Genomic DNA, 27227 nt, shown 5'->3' with positions numbered 1-27227 from the left:
TTTATATAGCGCCGATTCACAACACATCATCTCAAGGTTCTTTCCAGAGTCAGACTCCATCAGATCCTCCAGGTTGGTGAGAAAGTTTCCTCTCTAAGGAAACCCAGCAGGTTGCATCAAGTCTCTCCAAGCAGCATTCACTCCTCCTGAAAGAGCGTAGAGCCACAGTGGACAGTCGTCTGCATTGTTGATGGCTTTGCAGCAATCCCTCATACTGAGCATGCATGAAGCCACAGTGGAGAGGTGGGGTGTTACGCTGCCCCACCCCCTGCAGCCTGCTAACAACCACCACACTCACACGGTGGCTGGGTATGCACAGGGTGGGGCCGCAGCCGGGAACTGATCCCAGTTCAATGTCAGACTGGAGAGAAATAATCCAAGATGGACAGAGAGTCAAATCTGAACCGAGCTGAGACGTTCTCCTTCGTCAACCCCTGGATCAGATACTTTCTCTTCTTCTTCAGCTTCTTGTTTTGGGTGAGTGCAGTTGAAGGTTTTTTTTTTCCTGCAGTGGCACGCACTCGCACTGAAACATTCAGATCTGCTGTCCCAGGACATTTTATACTCTGGCTATTTTTAAGCCTACAAATCACAAGCTATCAGAGTTGTACCTTTTTAAAAAAAAAAAAAACACACAGAGATGATTGCTAGAAAGAAAAACCTTATAAATAATGACTGCAGAAATATTCTGCAACCATAGTCGTCAGTGGCAAGAGTCCAGCCTCTCCATTACGACTTGTTTTAGGTTTACTACAGTTATAAATGGGTTCTCCGATTGCCTCCGAGTCTCTGAGGCAAATGTGGAGCGGTGCAGTCTTCTCAGATCAGCAGAGCACTGACTCATGCTGAGCGATAAAACACCTGCTGGCTGTGTATGCCTGCTGCTCGTCACCTGGAAGCAACCCTGCATGGATTTAAGGTCTGTATTAGACAGAAGACTCATATTTCTGGGTAATACAAACAGGAATTACCGCCACAAATAAGAAGCTGTGAAAACTCCTAAGAATCATTTTAAAGGGTGGTCTGTGGTCACAATCAGTTTATCACCGCATATTCTACACTTCAGAATAAAATTAAGCTGCACTCTTTGTTAAAAAGAGAATGCTAACATTAAGTGAGTGAAATTAGGGCAGGAAGAAACAATATTTATCGCTTGATAGACCTTTATCGATGGTAGAAAAAAAGGGTCAATAAAAAGTTCAATAGAATAACAGTATTCATTCCTTATGCATTCTAACCAATCATGTAGGTTAATATTACATCATTACATCCTCCCAACCAATCACAACACATACCCAGAAACCAAGCCCCGCCCCCTTCAGAGAGTTCAAAGAGCACGCGTTCTTTCTTTTTTAAACTTGCAGTTTTGGTAAAAAGTTGGTTGAATAAAGGGTTGAGTTTGAATTTAGTGTTTGTTCTTTACCTAAAAATAGGTTGCTAAGCAACAGCATAAAATGGACAGGCCTGTACTTAAAACGTATGTTTTGAATTTGTTGATAATTATCGATATCGATCAATATGATTTTTATTTCATCCATATGCTTGTTTTCTATATCGTCCAGCTCTAAGAAAAACACAAAATTAAATGGAAGAGTGGCAAATATATGAAAGAAATAATGCAATATTGGAGCCGACGTGGCAGATCAGGGGCCAAAATTTTGACAACACCAACCTTACTGTCTGTACAGCGCTGCTAGGCCACTCGCCAGTAAAACTTTCATTCTGAAGGACTTTTTTTTATCTCCTGTAAACTGGATTTTCTGTCCCTGTAGGAGACTTGACTTCATGTTGGTGAGCTGTTTCCTTTTTCTGAACTTGTCCCTCCTGACTCTTTCTTCAGCTCTCCTCAGACCGCTGGTAAAGGAGGCGGATTAGCTTCTCCTTTTAAATCCAGTTTTAACTGCCAGCTCCTTCCCACCAATTTTTACCAGAGTTTTGAGCATCAGACGATGGAGATAAACTTTTCACAGCACAAGCAGGGTTTTATTAAATATTTTAATTAATTTATAACAGGATTAATCTTACAACACAACCGTTTTTTGTTAGTTGATGGTTTTAATCGTTTATAATCAGTATATATAAACAGTTGTGATCACACCGTAAGACTGAGCGTTACTAACGGATAAATATTGTATTTAATTGTGAAACATAATTAAAGGAGGACTTTATGGACGCTGAATCTGCTGAGTTGGCTGTGGAAATGGCCAATGTCACTGTTTCTAGTGATGTGGGACAGTCAAAGGAAACACAAGTGGTCAAAGCTAGAAGAACAATTAAATCAACACTTTTGTTGATTTGATCATTTACAAAATGTAGGAAAGCTAAATTAAACCAGATAAAAAAAAATCTAAGAACATATGCATGAAAATAAAGTTAATGAGATAAGAATGTATTAGAAAAAAGCATTTGTTTGTGTGAAGAAGCAAAAAGTGCTCATGAGTCGTTGAGCAGACCTCTTTTGACTGCTGGATAAGGTGAAATACAGAATATGTGGTTTGTTGCAAAAATGTTGAGTGACATTTTTTTTATTGATAATGTTAAATAACGGTTGATAAATGGTGTAAAAGGGATGGATGTGTCTGATGATGTACGTCCTGATGACAGCGTGTCAAATGTTCACAGCAAACAGTCTCAACAAAAAAGTACATCCAGTGTTAGAAGCAGGCAAAGTAGCCAAACCGTTGTTTGACCACTTTGCCTGCTTCTAACACTTTGCCTGCTTCTAACACTTTGCCTGCTTCTGCTCGTATTAAAGCTGAGGCAGAAAGCGCTGCGCTTTTTGCTCGAGCTGGAATGTTAAAGCAAAAACATGCTTTGGAGAAACACGAATTAGAGCTGAGAAGGAGAAAAGAGCAGCTGGAGCCTGATGTCGAAATCACTGCATCTACAACAAAACTATGTGCTCTACAAAACACTCAGAATGTTCCAGTGAAGCCCAAGCATCAGGAGATGGAATGAGTTTATATCTGCAAAATAAACAGGAACAAGAAAATATTTCCAAAGGACTCAGCCCTGCAGCAAAACCCTATGAACCTTGGACATAGAGAGCAATGCGACAAAGCATTCGTTCAGTACAATATGAGGATTCAAGTAAGGTGAACACATGCACCGTGGAACAACGGCAGAACTCTTGGATCAGGACAGGAGACAGAAAAACAGGATTTGTAAATACACAACGATCTGAAGGTGTGTCTGTAAATGACAAGCAGCCTGCCTCAGATGTCCAATCACATCTACTTCCTGTGCAAATGCAAGGAGACGTATGCACCATGGTGCACAAACGGAGCGAAATCACAGCAACTCATCAGCAGCAACACTTAATGTCTTTAGCTGCTCGGGACATTCCAGCATTGGACAGAGAGCCCCTCCAGTATGAAAACTTCATTAGAGCCTTTGAGTGGAATGGAATCCTGAAAACAAATGCAACTGTGCAGGTTTCAAACTGACTATTAACACTGCAAAAAGGGAATTGAAAGTAAGTAAAATTTTCTTGAAATGACTATATTTTTCCTTCATTTGAGCAGCTAAATAAGTATATTTGCCAATGGAATGAGTATTTTTACCCGTAAAATAAGATAATTAGATACTCTGCACTTGAAATAAGATGATGAAGATGAACTGTTCTTATTTAAAGTGCAAAAATCTGATTCCATTGGCAAATAATCTTATTTAGCTGCTCAAATCAAGGAAAAATACACAAATTTCAAGAAAATTTTACTTACTTTGAGTTCCCTTTTTGCAGTGAATGAAATCCCAGAGAGATTTCCATAAAGTGTAAACTTCCCTGCTGTTCAAGACTTTAACCTTAGTTTATTTTAATCACTTCTGATTTTATGTATTTTTATTCTACTTTAGTTTGGTCTTTTTTAGCCTCTTAATTGTAGCAATTGGAGATATGTAAACCATGTGTAAAGTGGATCATAACAAAAAGTTATTATTATAACGCTCCTCTCTCCAAATATAATTCAAAGGGTTGCTTCCTGTGATCAGCACAAATAAATTATACTGACAACAAATCATAGGCTTTCAAATATGAAAAATGCAATGGGGGGGGGGGGTTATCATGATTGTTAGACATAAACATTCACAGTAACTTCATGATGATGACAGCTGTCATGTTTGCCTTGGTTTAGGAATGACTCCAGACGTGATTCCTGCCGCCTGCTCCCACACACCCGTATGTGCTCAAACCTCTGGACGTCCACCCGACACGTTTGCTCAAACCAGCTACATTTTTATCGGCAGATTTAACTGTTTTTCATGTGTGACGGCGAACTGATACGACGAGCTGCTCCAAGCTGGGAGCAGCAGTGATGCACAGTGTCATGCAGACACTGACTGCCTGGTGGAGACGTGACGTCGCTAGGTGCTCAACTAGCTCATTAAACTTAATAATATACATCACCAAACTAGCAGTGTGGGAAATGTATGACTTTGTCACAAGAAATGTAGGAAATTGCTCGAGTATGAAGTCTGCATGGCGCACAGAGTCTGTTGCACGGGCTAAAACATCCCTGTGGTCTTCAGTGGAGCTTTTTCAGGTGTTTTAGTCCGAGTGAACACTCTAAAGAACCAGAGCATGCCACAGCACCTTCTTCAGAGACATGTGGGCACACAGCAGCCGGGCGAGAGGACATTTTGTTTATCCAAGTTAAATCCATAAAGGGAGATAAAATAATACAAAGCTACCCATTTTAGCACAGCAACATTCTGTTCAGAGCATCTTATGCAAGAGTTAAATATGGTTGGAAGGAAAAACAAATGTCCTTTTACGCACCATGGGGCAGGAAAGAGTTGTCTCCACTCGTGCTTTGAGTGGTTTTGGAAGTGGCTGGGCTTGACAGTAATCATTTTTATCATTTTTATAGTCTTCCAGAGGTTCTCACACAAAGCAAAATGCCTGTTACCTTTAACAATACCATCAGACAAGAAGAGCCGGCAAAATGGCCGTACCTTTGCAGTGTTCAAATCCCCTGATTCCAGTGCTGACATGTTGATTGGTCATAACACTCCTAAGGTATTGGAACCCTGGGAAGTTGTCAGCAGCCAAGGGAATGATATGCAGTAAAAAACTGTACTTGGTTGGGTTGTTAATGGTCTCCTTCAAGACGGAGAGAACGGATGTAGAACTGGATTCGCTGTGGCTGAAATTTCTGTGTGTAACTTGGAAGAGATGTTAAAAAAAAAAAACAGTGCCGTCATGACTTTAATGAAAGGAGTACAGAGGAGAAGATGTCAGATTTTTAAAGACTATGGACGAAAAAAATAAATAAAAAAAACAACAATATAAAATAATAATAATAATAATAATAATAATAATAATAATAATAATAATAATAATAAATAAATAAATAAATAAATAAATAATAAAAAGTAAACCATAATCAAAAATAAATAATAATTAAAAATAAAAATAAAAAATATAAAATAATACAAAAATAATAAAAATAAATAATATAAAATAATAATAATAAAAATAAAAAATAAATAATAAAAAAATTTAAATAAAAAAATAAAAAAGGTTACAGATGAGCTGCCATTTCTTCAAGATGCTCATTGCAATCTAAAAATGCCTTTCAGTGGAATAAAACTTAATCTGTTGTCATCCTTGGCCAAAATTAGCCAGACTGCAGTTGTAAATCTAAAAGACAGCTTCAACCTGCTCCATGACACTTTAAAGGAGCATGCACAGTTGTGAGGTCCGGCTTTTGGGAGAGGCAAAGAGGCGTCGGGCTGAGCTGGAGCGGCTCCAGCTGGAGGTACAAAGTGTGGAGGAGCTGCAGAGCCCCTCTGAGGAGCCTGATGGTGAGGTCAGCTAGCTGAAGTGGCAGCTCCTGCAGGTAAACACCGAACTCAGAGCATCTGAAGGGAGAGGGCTCACAGCACGCCACGGACCGCGGCGTTTGCAGAGAGAAGCTCAAACACAACCTGCTACGGTGGAAGGCAACACAGACGTGTTGAAGGACAGACGTGATGTTTTGAAGAAGGTGGACTTCAGAACACTGATGGATAACCTGGAAACACTTGAAACTCTGCTATCAGAAGAACAAAAAGAGCTGGAAAAAATGATTGAAATCAAAGCGGCTGAGAAAGCCCAGCTCGCCTGCACACCTAACAAGGTGATAGAGGAGACTGAGAGAAAGCGCTCTCTACGGGACATTGGCGTGAAGAAGATGGAATCCCTACATTTGGAGATTTCAGAAACTACACATCAGATGAGGAGCGTAATCAGTCCCTGGAGGAACCGCAGAGGCTCAGGGCCCAAATAGAGCCACAGCTCAGAGAGAAAACTAGACAGATGGAAGCCCTTAAAAGGGTGGAGCATGCAGTAGCAGCTAGTGTCCTCACAGTCCACCCTACAAGGAGATACAAGCGCAGTGCTGGATGCTGTTCCCCAACGAAAGGCCAGTGCTCAGCATAAGAGGAAGCCTGAGAAGGATCTAGATGCTCTCAAAGCCAGTTTTCAAAGACAGGTTATGGCTGAAGAGGAAACCCAGAGGAAGCACCGCTACGGGATGATTCAAGAGCTGCTGAGGGAGTCAAAACATCCGAGACAAGAACTCCATCACCTCGGATGTCTAAGACAGAACAAAGCAGAAGACGGAGCAAGAAGAACAACAAATGGCTAAAAACTGAGCGCGCACATCCAGGAGGAGCTTAGTGAGAAAGATCTGATCTTCATGGACCACAACAAGCTGAATGAGGTGCTTCAGCGCAGAATACAAGTGTTTAAACTGTGATAAGTTCATGAAAGAGAGGAATAAGAATGTGAGGCTGAAGCAGAGTCCCTCGCAGGCACACTCAGAACTGACGGAGAAACTAAACATTTCAGGAAGACCCGTCTCCAAGCTGTGCAACAGAAGCTGAAAGTAGCTGATCATGTAGTGATCTGCACACATGTTGGGTATTATTAGATATAATCTGTTTCGTTATTCTTGTTATGGCTCTGTGATTTTATTTAAAGGTAATTGTAAATTCGGCTTTAATGTGTTTATTCTTTGTTCTGTGTAATACCTGAAAGTCACAGTATATGAAGCCTTTGATGTACAAGTTAACTAAGTGTGCAATGTTACGTCCACCGGGCTCGTTTGGTGGGGTAACATTAAAGGAGACCACACAAAGATTTTCTGATTAAATTAAAATTTCATTTAATAGATTATACTAAAGAAATAAAACCTGAAAAGGGAATACCTGAAATAGGAAACCAAAAATAGATTAATGACCCATAACTAACCAGAAATAAGCAAATGCAAAACAAACCTAACAAAACCCAGCCATAAGATACAAACCAAACCAAATGGGGTTCTGAGGAGGAAGCCTCCTTCTCTGCTGCATGCTTAGCAGCTTTTAAGCAGCAGAGCTCCAATTAGGGTAAAACATAACACCTGCAGAAGGCCTGTCTCCAGAACCCTATCAGGAAAAAAACAGCAACAATACATTTCATATCTTGGAGAGCGCAAGATCAGTAAATGCTCTGCAGTCATAGAAGCGTTCATTCATTGGTTCCAGGAGGACGACGCGTCAGCCAATCAGCAGCCCCTCAGTGGCTTAGGTTCGTTTTTGTCTTCCTAGATTAAGAACAAGTCACCATACGGTCCTTCTTTAAGAGCTTCTATAGATCTTTTAATGGTTAATCCAGGAAGCTCTGCTGTTTTGTTTCTTTTAGACCTTTCAGCTGCCTTATACCTTGCGCTATAATATTTTACTTTATTTTACCCGTCTTGAGCAGGCGGTTCGGTAGGCACATTTTTATCTTGATTCAAGTCCTACCAAACTGTTAGGGGAATGCTTCTCTTCTACGGCTTCTCTGACCAGTGGGGTCCCTCAAAGCTCTGGGTTCACTACTTATTGCACTTTATATGTTGCCTTTGGGATACATTTTTAGAAAGTAGAATATTCCCTTCCACTATTTTGCTGATGATATTCAGATTTATCTGCCTATTAAGCAAAAGTATTTGGAGGAATTCTGCTGTAAAATGGCAGGTGGGGGAGTTTACATGAAAATTCAGATCTCCAAGGATTATGATGTTGGCAGACAAAGCACAAAATGTTGAGAGAAGGTTAGACGCCACTGGGATGAAGGATGAGTTTGGTTTGGGTGGCCGGTAGATGAGAAGTATCGTTGTAGAGAGAGGAGGCTTACATTTAGAACAAAAAGGCATTCAAAAGAAGACAGTTCAGGGAGGGTTATAGGGGACAAAGCAAGATCATTTCAGTAAATGAAAGCCAGACCACCACCGCGCCCTGGTGGCCAGAGTCTCATTTAATGCAAAAAAAAATCACATCTGCTACGCTTTTATACCTTGTACATCAGGTATAAAAGCGTACCGCTGACATCCCTCTGGTCATGTCCAATGGCGTGACTTTGTTGGTATATTTTCTCGACTTCTTAACTGCGCACCTCCATAGCGCACATGTAGACATCCAGGAGCTAAGCACCGTCCTCTGGCGGTCAGGAGGAATGAAATAGAAGTACATTTTTACAAAAATTACCTATTGTAACTTTAAGGAAAGTAAAAAAAGGGCTGCTGCGCTGAAAATGTTGTAATTAGACTCCGAGACTGAAGACACTATAACTGGACATCTGTAGAAAAAGCTGTGGCTTTTTCTTTAAAAGGATAATTTTAGGAAAATTGCAAAGGCTTGTCCCGGTCTGAAGTGTGTAATTAGGTTAGCTGTGCTAACGGTGTGTGTGTGTGTTTTTAGTTATAGTTTGTGATCCACTCCTATCCATGCTCCTCCTACTTATTGCCAATTTGTCTTTGAAATGTCAGGCATTAGTTGTCTAGAGGATTGGTCAACCATTAAAATATCCAGTTAAATCACATGATTGGGTGGGCTGGTGTTTCTAAATCAATGCATCTTGTGATTAAAATAATTTTTATTGATAGTAAAATCCTATCCCAAAAGTAGCATATTTTTTTATGGCTGCTCTCTTAATGAACTCACACTGTGCACATGTGCGTCCGTGCATCGATGCACATCATTTAGTCCTGACATCTCTAAGGTGCACCTTAGCTCCACTTTGCTACTGTCTTTAAGTTCACCTTTAATGAGAACTAGTCTAAATTAGTTCAGTACTCATGGGTTAAAACTCTGAATCCCTGTTCATCGTTCATCTCATTGAATAAACTTCCATCTAGTTCTCATTTATTCATCTTTTTTATTAACTAGATTTAAAAAGCACATCAAATCACAAAGCCATGCGTCAGTTAACATATCATTGCTTTTATTCTTTCAGGTAAACCGTATTTATACTGTGCTGTAGCTACGCTCCTAGTAAAGATGCTCTCATCTAAATACTAATTCAAATATCAGAAAGGAGAATGAATGGGTGTTGAATGAAAAGCGGCTGCTGCCCCTTTCAGTTGTTTGAGGTCGGTTTTCCTTTCTAATGAAATCCTGGTTCTGTGTAAAAAAAAATGCTAATTTTATTATTTTTACTCACGTATATCAAGTATCTGTGTTGTTATTTCTCTGCAGTTACCTGTAGAGATGGTTTAGGACTGAATGCATTGTGCAGCATCCAAGAAATGTTAAAATATATTGTAGAAATGCTTCAGATTATTAACATGCTTCATATTTTTTTCCATAAACTGTGCAGATTAGCAGTTGCTATCATGGTTTTTCTGGGTCAAGTGTACATGTCGTCCTCATGCAAGACTGGATTTGCTTTGGATAACGCAGCTTCCTCTTCCAGCCAAAATAACGAGTGTTAGGTAAATGGATCAGCCTAGAGTTGACCTGAGGGCTGAATGTGTGCATGAATGGTTATATGTCCGATTTGTCTCTGTGCTGAAATCTGCAATCCACCGATGCGTAAATATGGTGACCTGTGAGTCCATAACGATTAAGTTTGTAAAGAAAATGGATGGATTATTATTGCATTCAGTCTGCCTGCCAATAGGAACTGTTTTCATATTATGCATATTTATTTCACGTTGAGTGTGAAGTCTACTGCAAAATAAAGTCTGGCTCGAGTTTCCAGGAATCTATTACATTTACATAAAGACGTATAAACACTGCGGAGCTCTGGTGACCTACATGTCTGACCCGAGCTACAAAACAAGGCCGTAAAAGTCGAACAGCATTGATGTTCCTCCACTCGGCTGCTCCAGCTCACACAGCACACCTGTAACTCCCTGCACCCCCCCGTCACCTCCAGACTCATGCGACACAACAGAAAAACAGTGAGGGAGCGAAACACCGCGGCGCGGCCCTGCGATCACAGCCGATCAGCAATAACTGTCGCTCCAGCAGCCGCACAGCCGCTCTTTGTTGACTTTGTTTATCAGACACGGGGCTCGGAGGGGAACGCCGCAGCCCTAATCCATCAGGCCTTTGTCCCCGCGGCTCAGTTCACCTCTGCTGCAAAATCCTCCGGGAGAATTCTGAATCGGAGCTGAAAAACAGAGCTGGGACACAATCACGGCGCACATAAAGCGCGTCTCGCCGCCATCCGTATGCACATACGCAAGATAGCAGAAAGTGAAATGGAGGTGAAAGCACTCCTGCACGACAAAGACCTCTTTAAAAAAAAATGTCCATGTTTAAAAGCCTTGAGAACAATGGCTTTAAAGACAATGCGCATTCTCTGGGTTTCTGCAGCTATTGTTTTGTCAAGATAGGTTATTGATTCAGAAATTGTAAAGCAAACTACTTAAAGGCAACAAAGAGGTAGCCATTAGACATGCAGGCCTTCCAAATAAAGAGCAAACCTCTTTTACTCCCAATTAAACCTTGAACGGCATCTTCGGTCTTCCAGCAATCCAATATGTGCTTCTCAAACATTAAAAAAGAAAACATGTTTATCGAGGATGAACACAGGCATTGTTGGCACACAGGCGGCCGCGCACACCGTTACCAATCATTAGGAAGGCTGTGACTCTGCTGGCTGAAACAGAAATCTAAGCTAAACAGCTTGTTATTAAATGTAAGACAAAGAAACAAAGAACGGGGAAATTAGTGCTGACAGTGCCGTCAACCAGAAGCACCGACACACCAGCTGTTTTCCGCCTGCTTCACTGTTTTATCGGGAGGATAATTTAAAGTGAACTTACACCTCCAGCAGCTTGACGGCACCTCCTGGAGTAGCTCTATTACACGCAGAAAACAAGCAGCCATGACGGTAAAAGCAATCCAAGTAAAGCTTCTGCAAACAAGCGGCCGAGTTCTCAAACCAAAACTAATCCATGCATCATACCTCATGAACGTAACGTTTGATTAAATTGCCATGCCCCAACCTAAAACTTCCAAATAAACTGTAGGTTATAAGTGCAAAAGTGCATAACTGGAAAGTTGAAAGAAAATTATCTTTGTTTTTCCACCGTTTGTTTAAATGTTATTAATTAGAGAAGATTTTCACAAGTTGACGTTTTAAACCGTGTTTCTAATTCTTGCTTCAAGTCTCTCCAAGCAGCATTCACTCCTCCTGAAAGAGCGTAGAGCCACAGTGGACAGTCGTCTGCATTGCTGATGGCTTTGCAGCAATCCCTCATACTGAGCATGCATGAAGCGATGGTGCAGCCTTTTCTGAATAAAAGTGTCGCTCAAGTCAAGAACCACCTGAACATGCAGGTGCTGTACAATATTATAAAATATTGTGATATATTTCTATTTTCTTCAAAGTTAGGATATATCAAATATGTTAGATTATGCAATGTTAAGATGTGCAAAGAGGGAATAAAATGCACATCTGACTTTTCAGCTTTTTATTAGTTAAAAAAAATTATTTTTGCATTAAAACTATAAACTACTTTGTGTTAGTCTGTTACATAAAATCCTAAAAAAAAAAAAAACTTTTGGTTGGACCATGATGAACCGTGTCAAAGATAATTTGGGAAGTGCCGTAATATTGAAATAAATCAGAAATAAAATGGAGAAACTAAGCAGTTTTCTCTCCTCTAAAGTTTTCCATCAACATTCTTCTGATAAATGTGTCTAAAACTGAGACCCACATGTTTTACCGTTTGTTCGTCGTTCCATCTGTTCATTTATAACAATAAAAACAAGAAAGGTGTGGTTGCCTGGCTACAGAGGTGCTGTATAAGTCTACATGCATCATTTTCACACTGAGCAAACATTTTCAGCTGCTATCCTTTATTAATATTCTCCTTCAAAGGAGACACGTCGTCTTGTAGTGTGTGTGTGTGTGTGTGTGTGTGTGTGTGTGTGTGTGTGTGTGTGTGTTTTTTAGTAGTTGTTGCCCGGTTTTCAGAATTTCCATCTGCTTTTCAGTCCAGTTTCTGTATTTGGTCTTTTTTTTCGTTTGGAAATTTATTTTTGATCGTAAAGCACCTCAACACAAATCTGTGGATCATTGTAACAAACCCGCTGCAGGCTGCACCCTGAAAACTTCTGTCATGGATCCATCTGACAACCGTCCTGCTGGAAAGCAGAAGAAACAAAGTTTGTAGTTCTTGTTTCTGAAAACAGCCTTCTGTTGATAAGGCAAAAGGAGTGAGATCCATTTTATATGCTGGATTTAAAACAACAAGAATAAGACTGCTTCATTTCTTTCTTTGAAATATTCCATTTTTAGTTTATTTTGAGCAATAGTTATACAACATATAACTGTGATACCAAAACAATAAAATCACAGTGTAACTAGGTTTACACTTTTATTTAAAAATCAGGTTTTGTGGTCCCACAAGTAATTTCCACTTTACAATATTGGCTCATGTGGCTAAACGTTTGGACAACCCTGTGTTGGAAGGGGAAGGAAAATTATTTTTAGTGTTTTATTTATTTATTTATTTTTACTAGTATAAATCTGGAAAGTGCAGCTTTTGTTTGTATTCATTGAGTGTAATCCTGTGTCTGGCCTTAGATGTTTGTTGGAGAACATCAGAGAACAACCAGCATCATGGAGACCAAGGAACCCAGCAGACGGGTCATTGAGCAAGTTCTGGTCCAATTATAGTGGGGCAACTCTAAACAAATAGGTTTCTCACCTTAATTTAAATGAACTCAGGGAAGTAATCATGTGTTAGAAATGGCCTAGTCAAAGTCCAGCCCTAAATCTAGTTGAATTTGTGGCAGAACTTGAAAACCGATGCGCTCCGTTCAACCTGAGTGAGTTTGAGCTTGTTGCAAAGAAGAATTTCTGGATTTCTACAACTGGTAGAAACATGCAAAAGGCTTTGAGTTGTAGCTGCAGCAGAACGTGGTTCCATAAAGCACTGACTAGGGGTCTGGATACAGATGCATGCCACACTTTTCAGAGTTTTAAATGATCAGGTGTCAGGTCTTACTGTGTGTCATCTGAACTTCACCATGCATCACTGCTTTGTGTTGGTCTAACCCACAACATCTGAATGAACCATACTGATGTTTGTGGCCAAACCATGAGCAGAATACTGGAGCATGAGTCCTTTGCAAGGCGTTGTATGAGCAGCGAATCCCAGATTAAACGCAGGCAGTGAGAGCAGAACCGATCGTATTCTCAGCGTTGCACCATCAACACCACTCAGTCTGGTTAACTTTTCTTTTTTTGCAGGTTTTTTCGTTGCTGATTGCTGGAATCGGGGTTTATGCTAAAGTCCAGAAAGCTACAGGTAGGTGAACAAACGCTTTTATCACACAGCACCATTAAAATGTATAAAAGCATCTCGTGCTTTTTGGAAGCATTGTGGGTTTGTTTCAGCTCCGTCACTCTCCCACTTCTCACATTTAATTTAGGATGTACATAATTCATGGACAACAAAAAAGGATTAACCTCCAGGTGCTCCAACCTCTGCATCTGTTTAATCCTCCGCTTTGAAATCACCGTTGATGGTTTCAGACCATCAGGGCAGCTAGTGTAGGAAGGTACAAAGCAAAAAATAGGAAACCCGGCAATGGAAATGATTAAGTGGAGGAGAGATTAGAACTGAGGGTAGAAAAGTGGAACAGGAAGTTCAGAGGGTAGCAGCTTTTTAAACGGCGGCTCTTTTCCTGTTTCTCTGCCAGACACGGTGCGGGACACGTTCCTGATCGACCCAGCTGTCATCCTAATTGTGGTGGGGGTGGTGATGTTCTTCATCACTTTCTGCGGCTGCATCGGAGCCCTCAGAGAGAACATTCGCCTCCTCAAGACAGTAATTCTCCACATCACTAATATTGGCACTGTGTTTCGCCTCCAGTACGGCAGCTAAAACGACACCAGATCTGACATCATGTTTTACATCAAACGCTTGACAGCAGGTCTGCTGATGAAATATTTTGGTCTTTTTTTTTTATTCTCTAGTTTTCCTTTACCCTGACGCTGGTCTTCCTCATCCAGCTGGTCGTAGCAGTTCTGGGCTTTTTCTACTCTGACCAGGTATCAGCACTCCTTTCTAAAGGAGTTTTTTTTCCTCTTCATAGAAGGTACACATGGTCTGGCGTTCTGTTAGCTGTGACATCATCAGGGGAGACAGATCATCCTCTATTACCATCTAACATAGAAAGTACTCCTGGGTCAATGTGAGCTTCTGTGCTTTCTGTGTCTCTGCCCTGTCTTCTCTAACATAGAAAGTACTCCTGGGTCAATGTGAGCTTCTGTGCTTTCTGTGTCTCTGCTCTGTCTTCTCTAACATAGAAAGTACTCCTGGGTCAATGTGAGCTTCTGTACTTTCTGTGTCTCTGCTCTATCTTCTCTAACATAGAAAGTACTCCTGGGTCAATGTGAGCTTCTGAGCTTTCTGTGTCTCTGCTCTGTCTTCTCTAAGCCCCAGTGGGTGGAGGCAGATGAGCGTTCACACTGAGCCTGGTTCTGGTTCTGCTGGAGGTTCTCCTCCCTGTTAAAGGGGAGTTTTCCTCTCCACTGTCGCTTCATGCATGCTCAGTATGAGGGATTGCTGCAAAGCCATCAACAATGCAGACAAAAGGCTTCAGCAAAGAGTTTAGCTCAATCCACTCTGCAAGAACAGAGAAATGTGTTCTCTCTCCTGGAGCTGCAGGATAAAAATGATGTCCTTCTGTTCTTTTAGCCCTGGTTGGGGAGTTCTTGTGGCTGGTTCTTGATGCATATTCTGGACAGAAGCATGTTTTTTTTTGCGTGGTGTCTCAGATATATAAAGTCGGTGTCCTGCAGAGGAAGCGCCGTGAAAACCTCCTGGGAATGCGGCACTTTGTTTCTGGTGAAATGTGAAATGTCTCTGCCAGCAAGAACTTTTCTCTTGCGGCCTGACGTAAAAGACTAATTGTTCAGTTCTTCTGGAGTGCATAAAGGCCTTTACTTTGAGGTTTGTGCACTTATAAAAACAAGTTATTGCAGCAATTTATTATTTCTAGCCCTTTGTGCAGGTTAACCGTCACATTAAATGCAGAAAATGTTTGCAAATGATGGATATTATTTTTCAATTCTCAAAAATCTGACATTTAACTGGGGAGTGTAAACTTTGCAGATCCCCTGGATATTTCTTTTCCTGAACAGTTAGAGCTTCTTATTGTTCTTTTGGTGCAGCAATGTGTTTCTCATTAGGAGGATCCTCCAAATGGAGTCAACAAAATAAAGACTAAAAGCAACGTTCGTCTATTGCTCTGCTTTATTCTGCCACCGTGTTTCTTCCTAACAGTCTAGCTCTCGCGTCCACTTATCCTCTTCAGCGGCTTCCCCATTAAGAGTCCACCAGGAATAAAAATACAACAGCCAGCAGGGGCTACGTTCCCTCACATCAGAGCATGGCGGTGATGTTCCTGGTGTTTGATAATGCCTCTCTCCTCCCTTGTGTTCTCTGTCAGCGCTCGGACTGCCTGCTGCTAAACAGAGCAGTTTAACAACCCTCCCAGCATCCTTCCTCGCTAAATGATTCAGATGCTTCGCCGTTTCAAAGTGGAACCAAATGTTCCATTTCAGCAGATCCCTTAAAGGAGACTTTCCCGCTAACGACACGGTGCGACGGTGGGCTCCAGAGCCCACAAGCCAAGAATGGGAACATGGGTGGGGGGGTGTTTAAAAATCCTCCCACGGTTCAGTAAAACCACTTCAGGATAATAGTATTTATCAACATAAACTGTTTCAACACAATCTGTAATCTGAACAGTTTGTGACGCCTTTAGCAAACGGCTCGCCGAGTTTCATTTCCAGCTTAATAAAATTATAAAGTTCAGCAGGTTATTAGCATACAGACCCCCCCATTTACATTTATTAGATCTGAATTCTGTAACTCTAACCTTGAGAGTTTTTATTATCAGAATCTTAATATAAAAAAAGAGTGAAGTAAAATAAATGTCCTGAAAATGAAAAATTCAGCTTTAATATTTAGGCTCTAACCTGCAGCTTCAGGATGCTGAACCAGAAACACGGATTTGCTGCTCATTCGTGTTTATTCAGGAGCTGATGAGAATTACATTACAATTAACGTGCATCTTCATGCCGTCACCTGCTGCATATGAATCCTTTTAAATCCTTGTGTGATTTTGTCTACTGTTGACATTATCTATGCTGCACTGCTGCTGGTTCCTGTAGATGCATCTGATCGTTTAGAAAGCAGAGAAATGACGCTACCATCGTAGACGCATTATCTATTTACCAACAAAGTGACACAGACTGATGCTGCACGAAATCTGGTAAACACAAAAATGTTTTCTGGAGGTCCTTCTGTACATGGGGGTGATAAAAGTACCAGGGGTGTGAATGTTTTTTTAAGGTCTTTTCATTAAGACCAGACTGGTTTATAGATCAGCCAGAAGGAACCTTCATGTTTCTTCTTCCTTTAGAAGTAAATAAAGCATTAGAAAAATATGAGTGAACAGGTTGAGTTTTTACAGAAATCCTCCAGGTTTTCAGAATTATTCAACATGATGCTTCGTTATTGTATTAAAGCAGATGCAAATAGCCCAGACTGTGGCTGAAAGCCACCAGAACGTCATGCAAAGCCACCAACGTGCCCAGGAGAACCTGGCTGATGGCTGTTTGGAGGCAGGCGGCTCTGACTGAGGCTGGAAATGATTCCAGCGGTTATCAATCATGCGCTCTGCTGGGATTTCCCAGCATCTGCAGAAAGACGTTCAGCAATGTTCCACTAATACCCCCTCAGTAATTAACAGTCTAAAAGACTTCTTTCAAAAGACGGAAATTATAACATCACTGCAACCATTTTCTTCACAAATTTCTATATCTTTCCTCTTTTAGACACAAGACGCTTTGGGCAAGTTTGTGAAGAAAGCGATTGTGCACTACAGGGATGACCTGGATCTGCAGAATCTGATGGATTACGTCCAGAAGGAGGTGCTTTGGTTAATTTTTCTGTGACATGGTGATGTTCCTCACTCCACTTCTGTGTTTGGTTTGATTTTGTGTTTAGATTTGGCCGTAGAGAGGATTTTCCACATGAGAAGCTAAATATGCATTTCCTGTAGCTCAATGGGATTCCTCCTGAGATATTCCCGCTCCATCTGCACATCCTGGCACCAATTGTGAGCCTGGGTTTTCTCCCATGGTGGGAGCCCAGACTGGCAGGGTGTGCTGGAGGAAACCAGACCGTATTTCTAAATATACGCCTTTGTTCTTCCTGCAGTTCAAGTGTTGTGGATGGAACAACTACACAGACTGGTCGTGGAACCTTTACTTCAACTGCACACGTGAGAATCCCAGCTCGGAGCGCTGCGCTGTGCCTTATTCCTGCTGCACTCCGGTTCCTGGAGAGGTGGGTTCCTCTCAACACAGCAGCTTAACTCGTAACGTTAAAGAATGAATTACTGATCACTAAAAAAAGCTCCAAAGGTGGCTTTTACGTTTCACTCTGATAGGTTTCAAACAAATCTTCAGTATGTATCATAAGTATTGGTGTGGCGGTAAACAAATGTTGTACATGAATACTTTAAATTAGCATTTTGTTCACAAATAACCCAACATTGCCCTTTAAAAACACAAAGTATCACTCCTGCTTGACAGTTTGACCACAGATCTTCAGAATCATTTGTAAAGTTTGTGCTAAAAATAAGGAATTTAGTTTTTGATTCAAACGTTAGCATCGTGTAAAAAAAAAAAACGGCAGATAAGCAGAACAACTGCAATCTGTAACAGAAAAAAACAAACATTATATGGGAGAAAGGTGAGGACTGGAGCAGTTTTCGTGCATGCATATCTATTAGTATATATGTATATATAGACATAAATGGAGGTGGAAACATGCCGAGTTAATGGAAATGTGACTACTGTATCCTGCTGTAAGGTGCTCACCACCGTCTGGGGATAGAAACTGGTTCTGTGTCGGCTCGTTTACGTCATCAGCTCTGTAGCGTCGACCTGAAGGTAAAAGTCTGAAGAAGAGGACGAGTTGGTCGACGGCCATGTTAGCGGCACTTTGACTGGTCCTGCACTGGCGATGAATGGATGGAAGATTAGTCTTGATAATCATTTCTGCAGAATTAATTGTTGCAGTTTGGACCTGTTTGGTTGTGGAAGAGCTAAACTCCACAGATGTGAAGGAGCTTAAAGACAGACTGTCAGTGTAGAAGATGATCAGCAGGTCCTGAGGAAGATTGTTCTGCTCAAGTTGCCACAGGAAATATAGTCTCTGCTGGCAGGAATTCAAAAAAGGTGGAAAAAAATAACAACTGGGCTTCTATTCTGAAGCTGAAGACGTTCCTCTTTCCATCCAGGAAGCTTTCTCTGTTCAAAAGGTCTGGAGTAGCGAGAAGTTCCCAGCTTCATGGATCTGCAGGCCTCGTTAGAGCTTAGATTCACCTGTAGATTTACCTGGAACTGATCGCCTCAACAATGGAGAGTGACCCTAACGACTCCCCATTGCAAAGGGTGGACCAGTTTCGGTTTAATTTGCATGTTATCTAAACCATAACAAGCCCTTTTTGGGCAATAATATAAATCTTGGAACTCCAAACTACTCCAGACATTTTAATTGAGAAAGCTTTTTGGATGGGAAGCGAAACGTCTTCAAACTTCGGAAAATAAGTCCAGTTGTTTTGTTTTTTATTTTTTTTTTGGAATGGAGAGTCGTTAGGCTCATTGTTAGCCTGGCTTACAGGTTAAATGTTGAGCTTACATGCATGGAGGTGTGAACTGGGGTGAAACCTGGCAACCTGTCGCTGTGCTGTACGTTCTGAAACCTGAGCCCTCCTCCTCTGTTCAGCGTTGTCTTTTCTCGCTTTACATAAATGACCTTCACTCCTCAATGTGTGAGGACCGTCTCAGGTCCAGAGAGAGGGGCAGAGTGTGGGGGGGTTCCCCTGAAGTCCACCGTCATCTCCGGTTTTTAGTGGGTTTAGCTCCCGGTGGTTCTGAGGTCCGGCTTACATGGTCTGATGTCTGATCATTGGCTGAAAAAAATAAGCCCTGTTACGATGGCAATGCCTTCCTTCTCTTAGTCACATAATTACTGGAGTACTTACGCAAATAACCTGAACTCATTGATTGGGTTTGGTGCACGGGAACCACATCACACTGTCAACTCACCAGGCGGGACTAGAATCAAACTTGCAACCTTAACTACAAGACCCTTATTTTCCCACCGAAAATAAGGGTCTTGCTTTAGTCAAATCCCGTTCCTTAACCCTCATCTGATCTGCAGCAAAACAGTGAAGAAGAGACAGAGTTATTATTTTACAGGCATGTAGAAAACATGTTGGTTTCAAGTAAATAAATCTCCACTTATTGTCGTTCCTCCTTTCAGAGTTAGTGAGGACAAGATGATCAAAGATCTCAAAATAGTTCATCACGACCCAGGTTAATGCTCAGTGATATCTTAAAGTAGATGTTTCCTTTGTGTTCATTCAGGAGAGCAAATGTTTGCCTTCATGTAGGTAAAAGTAAGAGGATTACAGGTTTTTAGCTGCAGCTTCAAGTTCAAAGTGTCCCGCTGACACAGAAGAGTTCGTGTTGTGTGTTTAACATCTCTGCTGCAGATTACCAGATGTTTGTGAGGTGTTGGACGTTCTCCGTACCACATGCCCTACAGTCGGTCTGTGGGTGCTGAAAAACAGCCAGAGCTGCCAAAACCATTTGTCTTTAATTGACGGGGTATTTCTGCCACTGCTCTCTGCCTGAAGGAAAGGACCGCGTGTTCTACGCCAGACAGGAAGTGATGTGGCTGTCGCACACAGAGCCGGCCTCCTGATGAAAGCCCCGTTTTCATCCATTAATGGATCTAAAACAGCCGGTGATTAAAATGCTTTACATTCACAAACGGCTCAAAAGGACCAGGGGAAAAAAACAATCTGCCCCAAAAAAAAAAAAAAAAAAAAGAAGGCTTTTGGTTGTTTAAAGAATTGCTCAAAGGCATCACGTCAGAATCTAAAACAAAGACATGTCGTTTATTCCACCACACGTTTGTTCTCCCGCATCTTCAGAAAGTTTGGGACAGCCTCTTGTTTACCACTGAGTTGCATCACCTCTCCTTTGAAGAGTGCAACACAATCTTGGCCCAGTCTGGCTTGACATGGTCCCTCCAGCCCAGCAGGTCCTCTGTGGAGCTTTCCTCTTAACCAATGTTTTAGGCGAGCCACTGTTCCCACATGTTCTCCTGTATAGGACTGCCCAGCTGGTCTGAAATGGACCTATGCAACATGTGCTCCTGTCTTATTTGGCCTGGGAAACGTCAGCGGCCCTTAAAGAAACGCCTGCAGGGATTCCTCCGGGTTTCAATCATATTTGATGTTCGGTGCTTCAAAGGAAGCTGCCTACACATGCATATGTAAGAGCTGCACCCATGACGGTGAATTCCAGCTTTTATTGGGTCTACTTTAAAAAGAAAACATGCTCTTCTGTGCATTGATTCCTCACATTTGTATAGAGGCTTCCTGATTATCATGCAGACGCAGCAGCGCATTGTGAAAACTGCGACTGGAAGGAGACTAAGGAGTTCATGTTGAGCCATCACAGCAATATTGATTAAACATCACGCTGCACAGAAAACGGATCACAGCAACCTTTTCCAACATGGTTGAGAAATCGATTAATTAAACAGCAGAAGAGTCGATGCAGTGCTGCAACCTGCTGGCGGCAAGCCGCAACTGCAGCGTTGGTCTGCAGGAGCTCCGAGTCCTCCTTGTTGCTTCACATATGTGCGCCTCCATGTTTGTTTTCCTCCTGTTTGTTCCAACTCATTAGCCTTCTGTGCCTCCGCCCTAGGTGCCACAATAATAGCATTTTGGTTTTTCCACCAAAAGCAGCGAGAGAACAGCCCAGTGTAGAGTTTAATCACGCATGAGGCTCATGCTGAATTCAAGGTCACTTTCTGTGTCCACCCGGCTTCCAGACGGTGATCAACACCATGTGCGGCTTTGGAGTCCAAACCCAAACGTTCCTGGATGCAAACAAGTCGATCTACCCAGTAGGCTGTGCAGACAGGGCGGTGATGTGGATGGAGACTCACCTGCTGCTGGTAGGAGCGCTCAGCCTGGGTCTGGCCTTACCTCAGGTAACCCCCCACACACACACACACACACACACACACTCACACATCCTTAATTCATGGTATGCATGATTAAACAACCGCCTTTTACCTCAGCTCACACAGAAATCAGATACAAAAGAAGGCTTTTTGTTTCAAACAAGCTACCACGGGTCAATGAAGGCATCAATGCAGGCTTGCAGGGTGGAGCATCCAGTAATCAACCTATTGAGCGCACCTTCTACCTTTCAGCCCCACTCTGGAGGGCTGGATGCTGCGTTGAAGTAGTTCTGGCAACGCTTCATCAATCAGCGCCCCGCATCAATTCTGTTGCAGCTCTACGCTCTCAGAACAAAAATTCAATTTTATTTACTTCCTAGAACTCACCAGTTCAGGGTGGTGTTACTGCGCCGTAGAAAAAGAGATTAAATTAAACATAAAAAAATAAACGTCACAGGCATTCACCAAGCAATAAGGTGGCACAATGCAACAGTTAACTGTAAATTATTAACTACAGTCTAATTTAAAGTGCATTTTCAGCGTCCAGCCTAAGTAGAGGGCTGTAGTGCTGCTACATGTGTAAACCAGGAAGATGCTGACAACTTCCTTCCACTCATGAGGAATGGCTGCACAGCACACTTCCACTCCCACAGCAATTAGTCTTTTTAATATCTGCATTCAGGAGCTATGTTCACACGGCAGCCTCCCACTCACATACGACCGTCTGCATCCTGCAACTGCCTTTCCCATAAACCCCGTCCGGCCCATTGGCTCCATGTTTGGAGAACTGGTTGTGATGTGAACCTTTTTGGTAAAAAAGTTCAGCAGACACTGATCAAATCAGTCCTTTAAACATCAAACTCCTCCTTAAGTTAGCCAGTGGCTACCACCCAACATGTCAGCTGAGAAAGGAGGACACATCCAAAGTAAATGTCAGCATACGGCATAATATTCATGCCCACAGCATGATGTTGCCACTACATGGTAATGATGTGTTCAGTATGAAGTGCAGTTTTGTACACGTTGATCACAAATCCTCTTCTTCCACATGTTTAATGTCTCTCTGAATTGCAAGGGGTCAGATTTAAGTCCATGATGCATAAAAGGTCAGATCTGTGGAGTTAACCTAAATATGCACAGATTCTCCCTCCTGAGCTGTGGATCTCTGCAGCTCCTCCAGAGCCACCATGGTCCTCATGCTTCTCTGATCAATGCTCTCCTGGTCCAGCCTGTCAGTCCAGGTGGACGTCCATGTCCTGGTAGGTCTGCAGGTGGTCCATCCTCTCTCCAGGTCCAGATGATGATCAGAACTCTGGGAGGTTCTGTAGAACCTGACCTGCTGGAAACTGGACCAGAACTTCCTCCCTGACTCGTCTGCTGGGTTCCTTGGTCAGCTATTTAAATCAGTGTTTTTTTACAAGTCAATTCAATTGAATCATACAAATTCCAAGCCACTGCGTCAATTCCAGCTGATCTGTTATCAAACAGATTTATTATTTAAATTGGTGAGAAAGTTTCCTCTCTAAGGAAACCCAGCAGGTTGCATCAAGTCTCTCCAAGCAGCATTCACTCCTCCTGAAAGAGCGTAGAGCCACAGTGGACAGTCGTCTGCATTGTTGATGGCTTTGCTGCAATCCCTTATACTGAGCATGCATGAAGCGACAGTGGAGAGGAAAACTCCTCTTTAACAGGGAGGAGAACCTCCAGCAGAACCAGAACCAGGCTCAGTGTGAACGCTCATCTGCCTCCACCCACTGGGGGTTCTTCATGATGCTGGTTGTTTTCTACCAAACCTCTGAGACCTGAATCAGCTTCATTTAGATTAAGGTTCACACCGACCAACATATTTACTGGCATTAATGTAAGTAGCTAAAAATACCGTCCCTTAAACGTATCTTCTCCTTTAGGCTACAAAAAGGGAACTAAAAGTAAAATTCCATGAAATGAGTATTTGTCCTTGATTTGAGCAGCTACGTTTAAATGATCAGCTAATGGAATAAGATCATCTCCATCATCTTATTTCATGTCCAGTATATCTAATTCTTATTTTAAGGGTTAAATTTCTCATTCCATTGGCTGATAATCTTATTTACCTGTTCAAATCAGGGACAAATGCACTCATTTCAAGAATCTTTTACTTACTTTTAGGTCCCATTTTGCAGCGTATGTTGGGTAATCATCTAAATACACTGAAGTTTCCGGCAGCAGCAGAACATGAAAAAGTTTGATCTATTAAGACCGAGCTGTAAATCTATTTATTTTGAGACGTTTTCCTGACGGTGCCAAACTGCGGCGGCCCTTCCAAAGGGACCTTGAGACGCTCATTACCGGCTGCGGTAGCGCTTCTTCTGTAATCTAAAGTTGCTGCTGATGTTTTCTAGATTGCAGGCATCGTGCTGTCCCAGATCCTGATCTCTCAGATCCAAAACGAGATTGCTCCGCCGTTTTGAGGCCAGATGCAGGAGGAGGAAGCGCTTCCGGTTGCTAACTCGTCTGGGTGCAAACATCAAGATTAAATATCCTTTCTCTGACATGCAGTAGCTTTTGCAATACTAACTTAATGCACTTTACTGTGACACAGAAAAAGGCACATGCATGGTGCAAATTATGTATTTATTGGTTGATTTTTCTTTTTACCAACAGTAAGCTGTATATTGAAATGTGATACATTTGCTAATAAAGGTGCATAATATTCTCAACAGATTTTGTCAAACAATTTCTTCATAATTTCACATTAACTTTGCTACGAGCCACCCAAGGAATGGAAAGATTATCTGGTTAACGGTGTCGGGATCCTTCCTGTGGGTTTGATGTCTCCTAAACCCAAACAACAGAAGATGCGATTAGAGCGGCGCTTTGATGTTTCCACGTGGGACCCGCCCGCGCACGCTGCAATCACTCTAGTCGTGAAGAGCCAGAGCTTTCTGCATCAGACGGAGGGTCAGGGGGGAGTTTGGCCTCACAGCATCCCGCTCCACCAGCAGACATCTGGGGAAATACGGCACAACAGAGATGAGCAGAGAATCAGGCAGACTCCAAGTCCATCAATAATGAAAGAGTAACGTGGCGTCAGACAGAAAAACAGCTGCTGGGGCTGGACAGCAGTCTAAACAGCAACTACACGACTAAAACATGCCAGCTTTTCAATGTCAGAGCAGAAACATCCTGGTAGATTTTACTTCAGTGCAGATGGCTGCACAGGCAGATCCAGTTCTGTCCGTGTTTTCCTATAAGTTACATTAAAAAGCAAAAAAAAATGCAATAGGGTTAATCTCTGCTGGGAGGACAGAGTAGCTGGACTACACTGCCCTGTTTCTGACATAAGGCCAAAATAAACTTTTATATTTAATTAACCTAAAGGTTCATTGTTGTTAGCGCGTACTCCAGGCTGCCTTACATGAACGTACTTCTAGTTTAGACATTACAGTCAGGCAGTCTGGTAGACAGCTCAGGGGTCCTCAGGTAGTGACACAGGTTACCGTAATGCTCCTAATATCCATTGAGCGGAGCGGCTTTGTTAGTAACCAAAGTCCTACTTACACTGCAAAAACGGATCTAAAAATAAGTAAAATGTTCTTAAAATGTGTGTTTTTGTCCTAGATTTGAGCAGGTAAATAATATCTGCCAATGGAATGAGTATTTTGACCCCTATAATAAGATAATTAGACATCCTGCACTTGAAATAAGACGATGGAGATGAGTTGTTCCCATTTTAAGTGCAAAAAGTCTCATTCCATTGGCAGATCATCTTATTTACCTGCTCAAATCAAGCTCAGATACACTAATTTTAAGAAAATATTACTTAGTTTTAGTTACGTTTTTGCAGTGTACACATTTTAACAGATTTTTGAGCACATTATACCACATAAAATCAGTCAGTAAACACAACGGTGATCATAGATAAGCTGCACCATCAGTTTTTGAGAAGATTTAAGGATTTTAGTGCGGCTTATAGTCCGAAAAATACAGTAGTTTTTTCCGATTCAATTGGATACCGATAGGCTGAGCGTATCGGCTGAAACGGATCCGATACTACTGGTGAATGAATGAACCGCATATCTCGGCATGTGATTACATCAGGTTTGATAAAAAAAGTAAAAAGTCCGTGTGTTCTTTAGCATGGTGCTTCTGGAGGTGCTCATTTAAGTTTGTGTTGTTGAATTTACCAACTTTATCAACACCTCTTGCTAATTTCGCATTGCAGCTGCTGCATGTTGCAGTCAGACTTGTTGGTGTACCAAGTTTGAAATGTTTGCTCTGTATTCACTCAGCTAGCTGCTGTGCGTGATGGTGTTAGAAACATAGAATTGAAGGAACTAGATTGCTGTAACTGTATTTCTGTGTAAGATATTAATAAAAAAAAATAATAATAACTGGATCGGCATCATTCATCGGTCGGTGCATCTCTAGTCCTCTCCTCTCCTGCTCCTAAATCTACGGCAGCCATCGCAACAGGACCAGGAAAACTGCTGAAAGTTTTCATAAACAATTCAGAGACAATGTTAAAACCCCAGAGCAATAGAAATGTTATGTATGGCTGTGAATAAAGCAAAGGCTCAGTATCAGGTCTACAGGTGGAGCAAACATCTGTCCAGGGTGAAGCACTAATTACAGGAGTGCATTTAGGCCTCATTCAGAGCTTATCCTCTAATTACGGACATTAGTCGTCTGAGTGGCATCACGTCCTGGGCTACATTAAGGAATTGACGACTGAACCGATGTGACCCTTTGCAGGCTGCATATTTGATCCGTATTCCAGTTTAGAGCACAGCTGGATGTGTATATGTGAGCCAGTACGTGATGAAAGGACGCGCATTGAAGCTTTCCACGTGTGATCAGATCAGCGAAGATTAAGGTTCATATAAAATGCTAACTGGAGTTATGATGCAGCAGATCTGGGTCAACACCGTTACTGAGAGCACAAGTCTGGAAGCTACTCAAAGATATTTCCTTTGGGAAGAAAAGGAGAAAAAATATTTATTGATTTCTGAGGAAAATATGAACTGAATCCTTCAGATGAACAGATTTATACTCTTTAACTTTTTTTTGTCGGTCTATGACAGACCAGCACCAAAAAGCAAATCAATTCATCCGTCGTCTTTGGTTTATCAGATCACAGGGACAACAGGTCCAGGAAAGAAACCCAGACATCCTTCTCTTCATTCTGGGGGATCCCAAGGCGTTCCCAGGCCAGCCGGGATATAATAAATATAAGAATAATATAAGGGGGGGGGGGGGGTCCAGACCACCTCAACTCAGCTGAGCGAAAGAAGCAGATGGAAGGAAAAAACTGTGACATTCAAAGGTTTTTACTAATAGGCATCTTGCAGCCTCTATGGCTCAATAATTAGTAGAACCGCCTCTGGTTAAGTTACAGCTCCAAGTCTGTAAAGATCTCCATTCTTCTTTGCAAAACAGCTTCAGTCAGATTAGATGGGAACAGAAGTAATGCCATGGATCCTGGGATTGGTTGTGGACTTTGACTAGGACATACATAAATCTGCATAAATCTGTGTCCAGTGTGGTTTTTGATAGAAAATAAGGTCAATAAGAAGTTAAATAGAATAACAGTTTTCCTTCCTTTTGCATTCTATCATGTAGGTTAATATTACATCATTACATCCTCTCAACCAATCACAACGCAGACCCAGGAACCAAGCTCCGCCCCCTTCAGAGAGTTCAGAGAGTTCCTTTTTTCTTTTTTAAAAACTTGCAATTTTGGTAAAAAGTTGGTTTAATAAAGGGTTGAGTTTAATTTCAGTGTTTGTGTGTTCTATATTTTAAAATAAGTTGCTAAGCAACAGCAGAAAATGGCCAGAGCTGCACTTAAACTATATGTTTTGAATTTGTTGATAATTATCGATATCGATCACTATGATGTCTATTTTATCTATATGCTTTTGTTTCTAT

General features: G+C 41.7%; 2 protein-coding genes across 2 annotated transcripts in view; one reads left to right on the top strand and one right to left on the bottom strand.

Moving 5' to 3' along the window:
* The first annotated feature begins 282 nt into the window (after positions 1–282).
* On the top strand, positions 283–24014 carry tspan33b (tetraspanin 33b). Its single transcript, XM_012862944.3, has 8 exons — positions 283–477; positions 13499–13556; positions 13951–14078; positions 14228–14302; positions 17099–17194; positions 17484–17612; positions 21183–21344; positions 23699–24014. Exons 1-8 carry the CDS (start codon positions 382–384, stop codon positions 23765–23767), a joined length of 813 nt encoding a protein of 270 aa, XP_012718398.1. The 5' UTR covers positions 283–381; the 3' UTR covers positions 23768–24014.
* The window catches only part of ttc38 (tetratricopeptide repeat domain 38), a 23565-nt gene continuing 20249 nt past the window's right edge, over positions 23912–27227 (bottom strand). Inside the window, exon 14 of the mRNA XM_012862942.3 lies at positions 23912–24305. Within this exon, the coding sequence (XP_012718396.2) occupies positions 24218–24305 (88 nt within the window). The 3' untranslated portion in view covers positions 23912–24217. The remainder of the gene's footprint in view (positions 24306–27227) is intronic.

Source organism: Fundulus heteroclitus, chromosome 2, assembly GCF_011125445.2.
Source record: "Fundulus heteroclitus isolate FHET01 chromosome 2, MU-UCD_Fhet_4.1, whole genome shotgun sequence".
NCBI classification, from domain to species: Eukaryota; Metazoa; Chordata; class Actinopteri; order Cyprinodontiformes; family Fundulidae; genus Fundulus; species Fundulus heteroclitus.
This window is presented reverse-complemented; position numbering and strand designations above follow the sequence as displayed.

What these genes read in the sequence shown, in the direction of transcription:
- tspan33b (XM_012862944.3), top strand. Translation starts at nt 382, where the DNA reads ATGGACAGAGAGTCAAATCTGAACCGAGCTGAGACGTTCTCCTTCGTC. An exon ending in GCTTTTTCTACTCTGACCAG is followed by an intron (nt 14,303 to 17,098) that starts GTATCAGCACTC and finishes TTCCTCTTTTAG; the next exon opens with ACACAAGACGCTTTGGGCAA. An exon ending in GCACTCCGGTTCCTGGAGAG is followed by an intron (nt 17,613 to 21,182) that starts GTGGGTTCCTCT and finishes CCCGGCTTCCAG; the next exon opens with ACGGTGATCAACACCATGTG.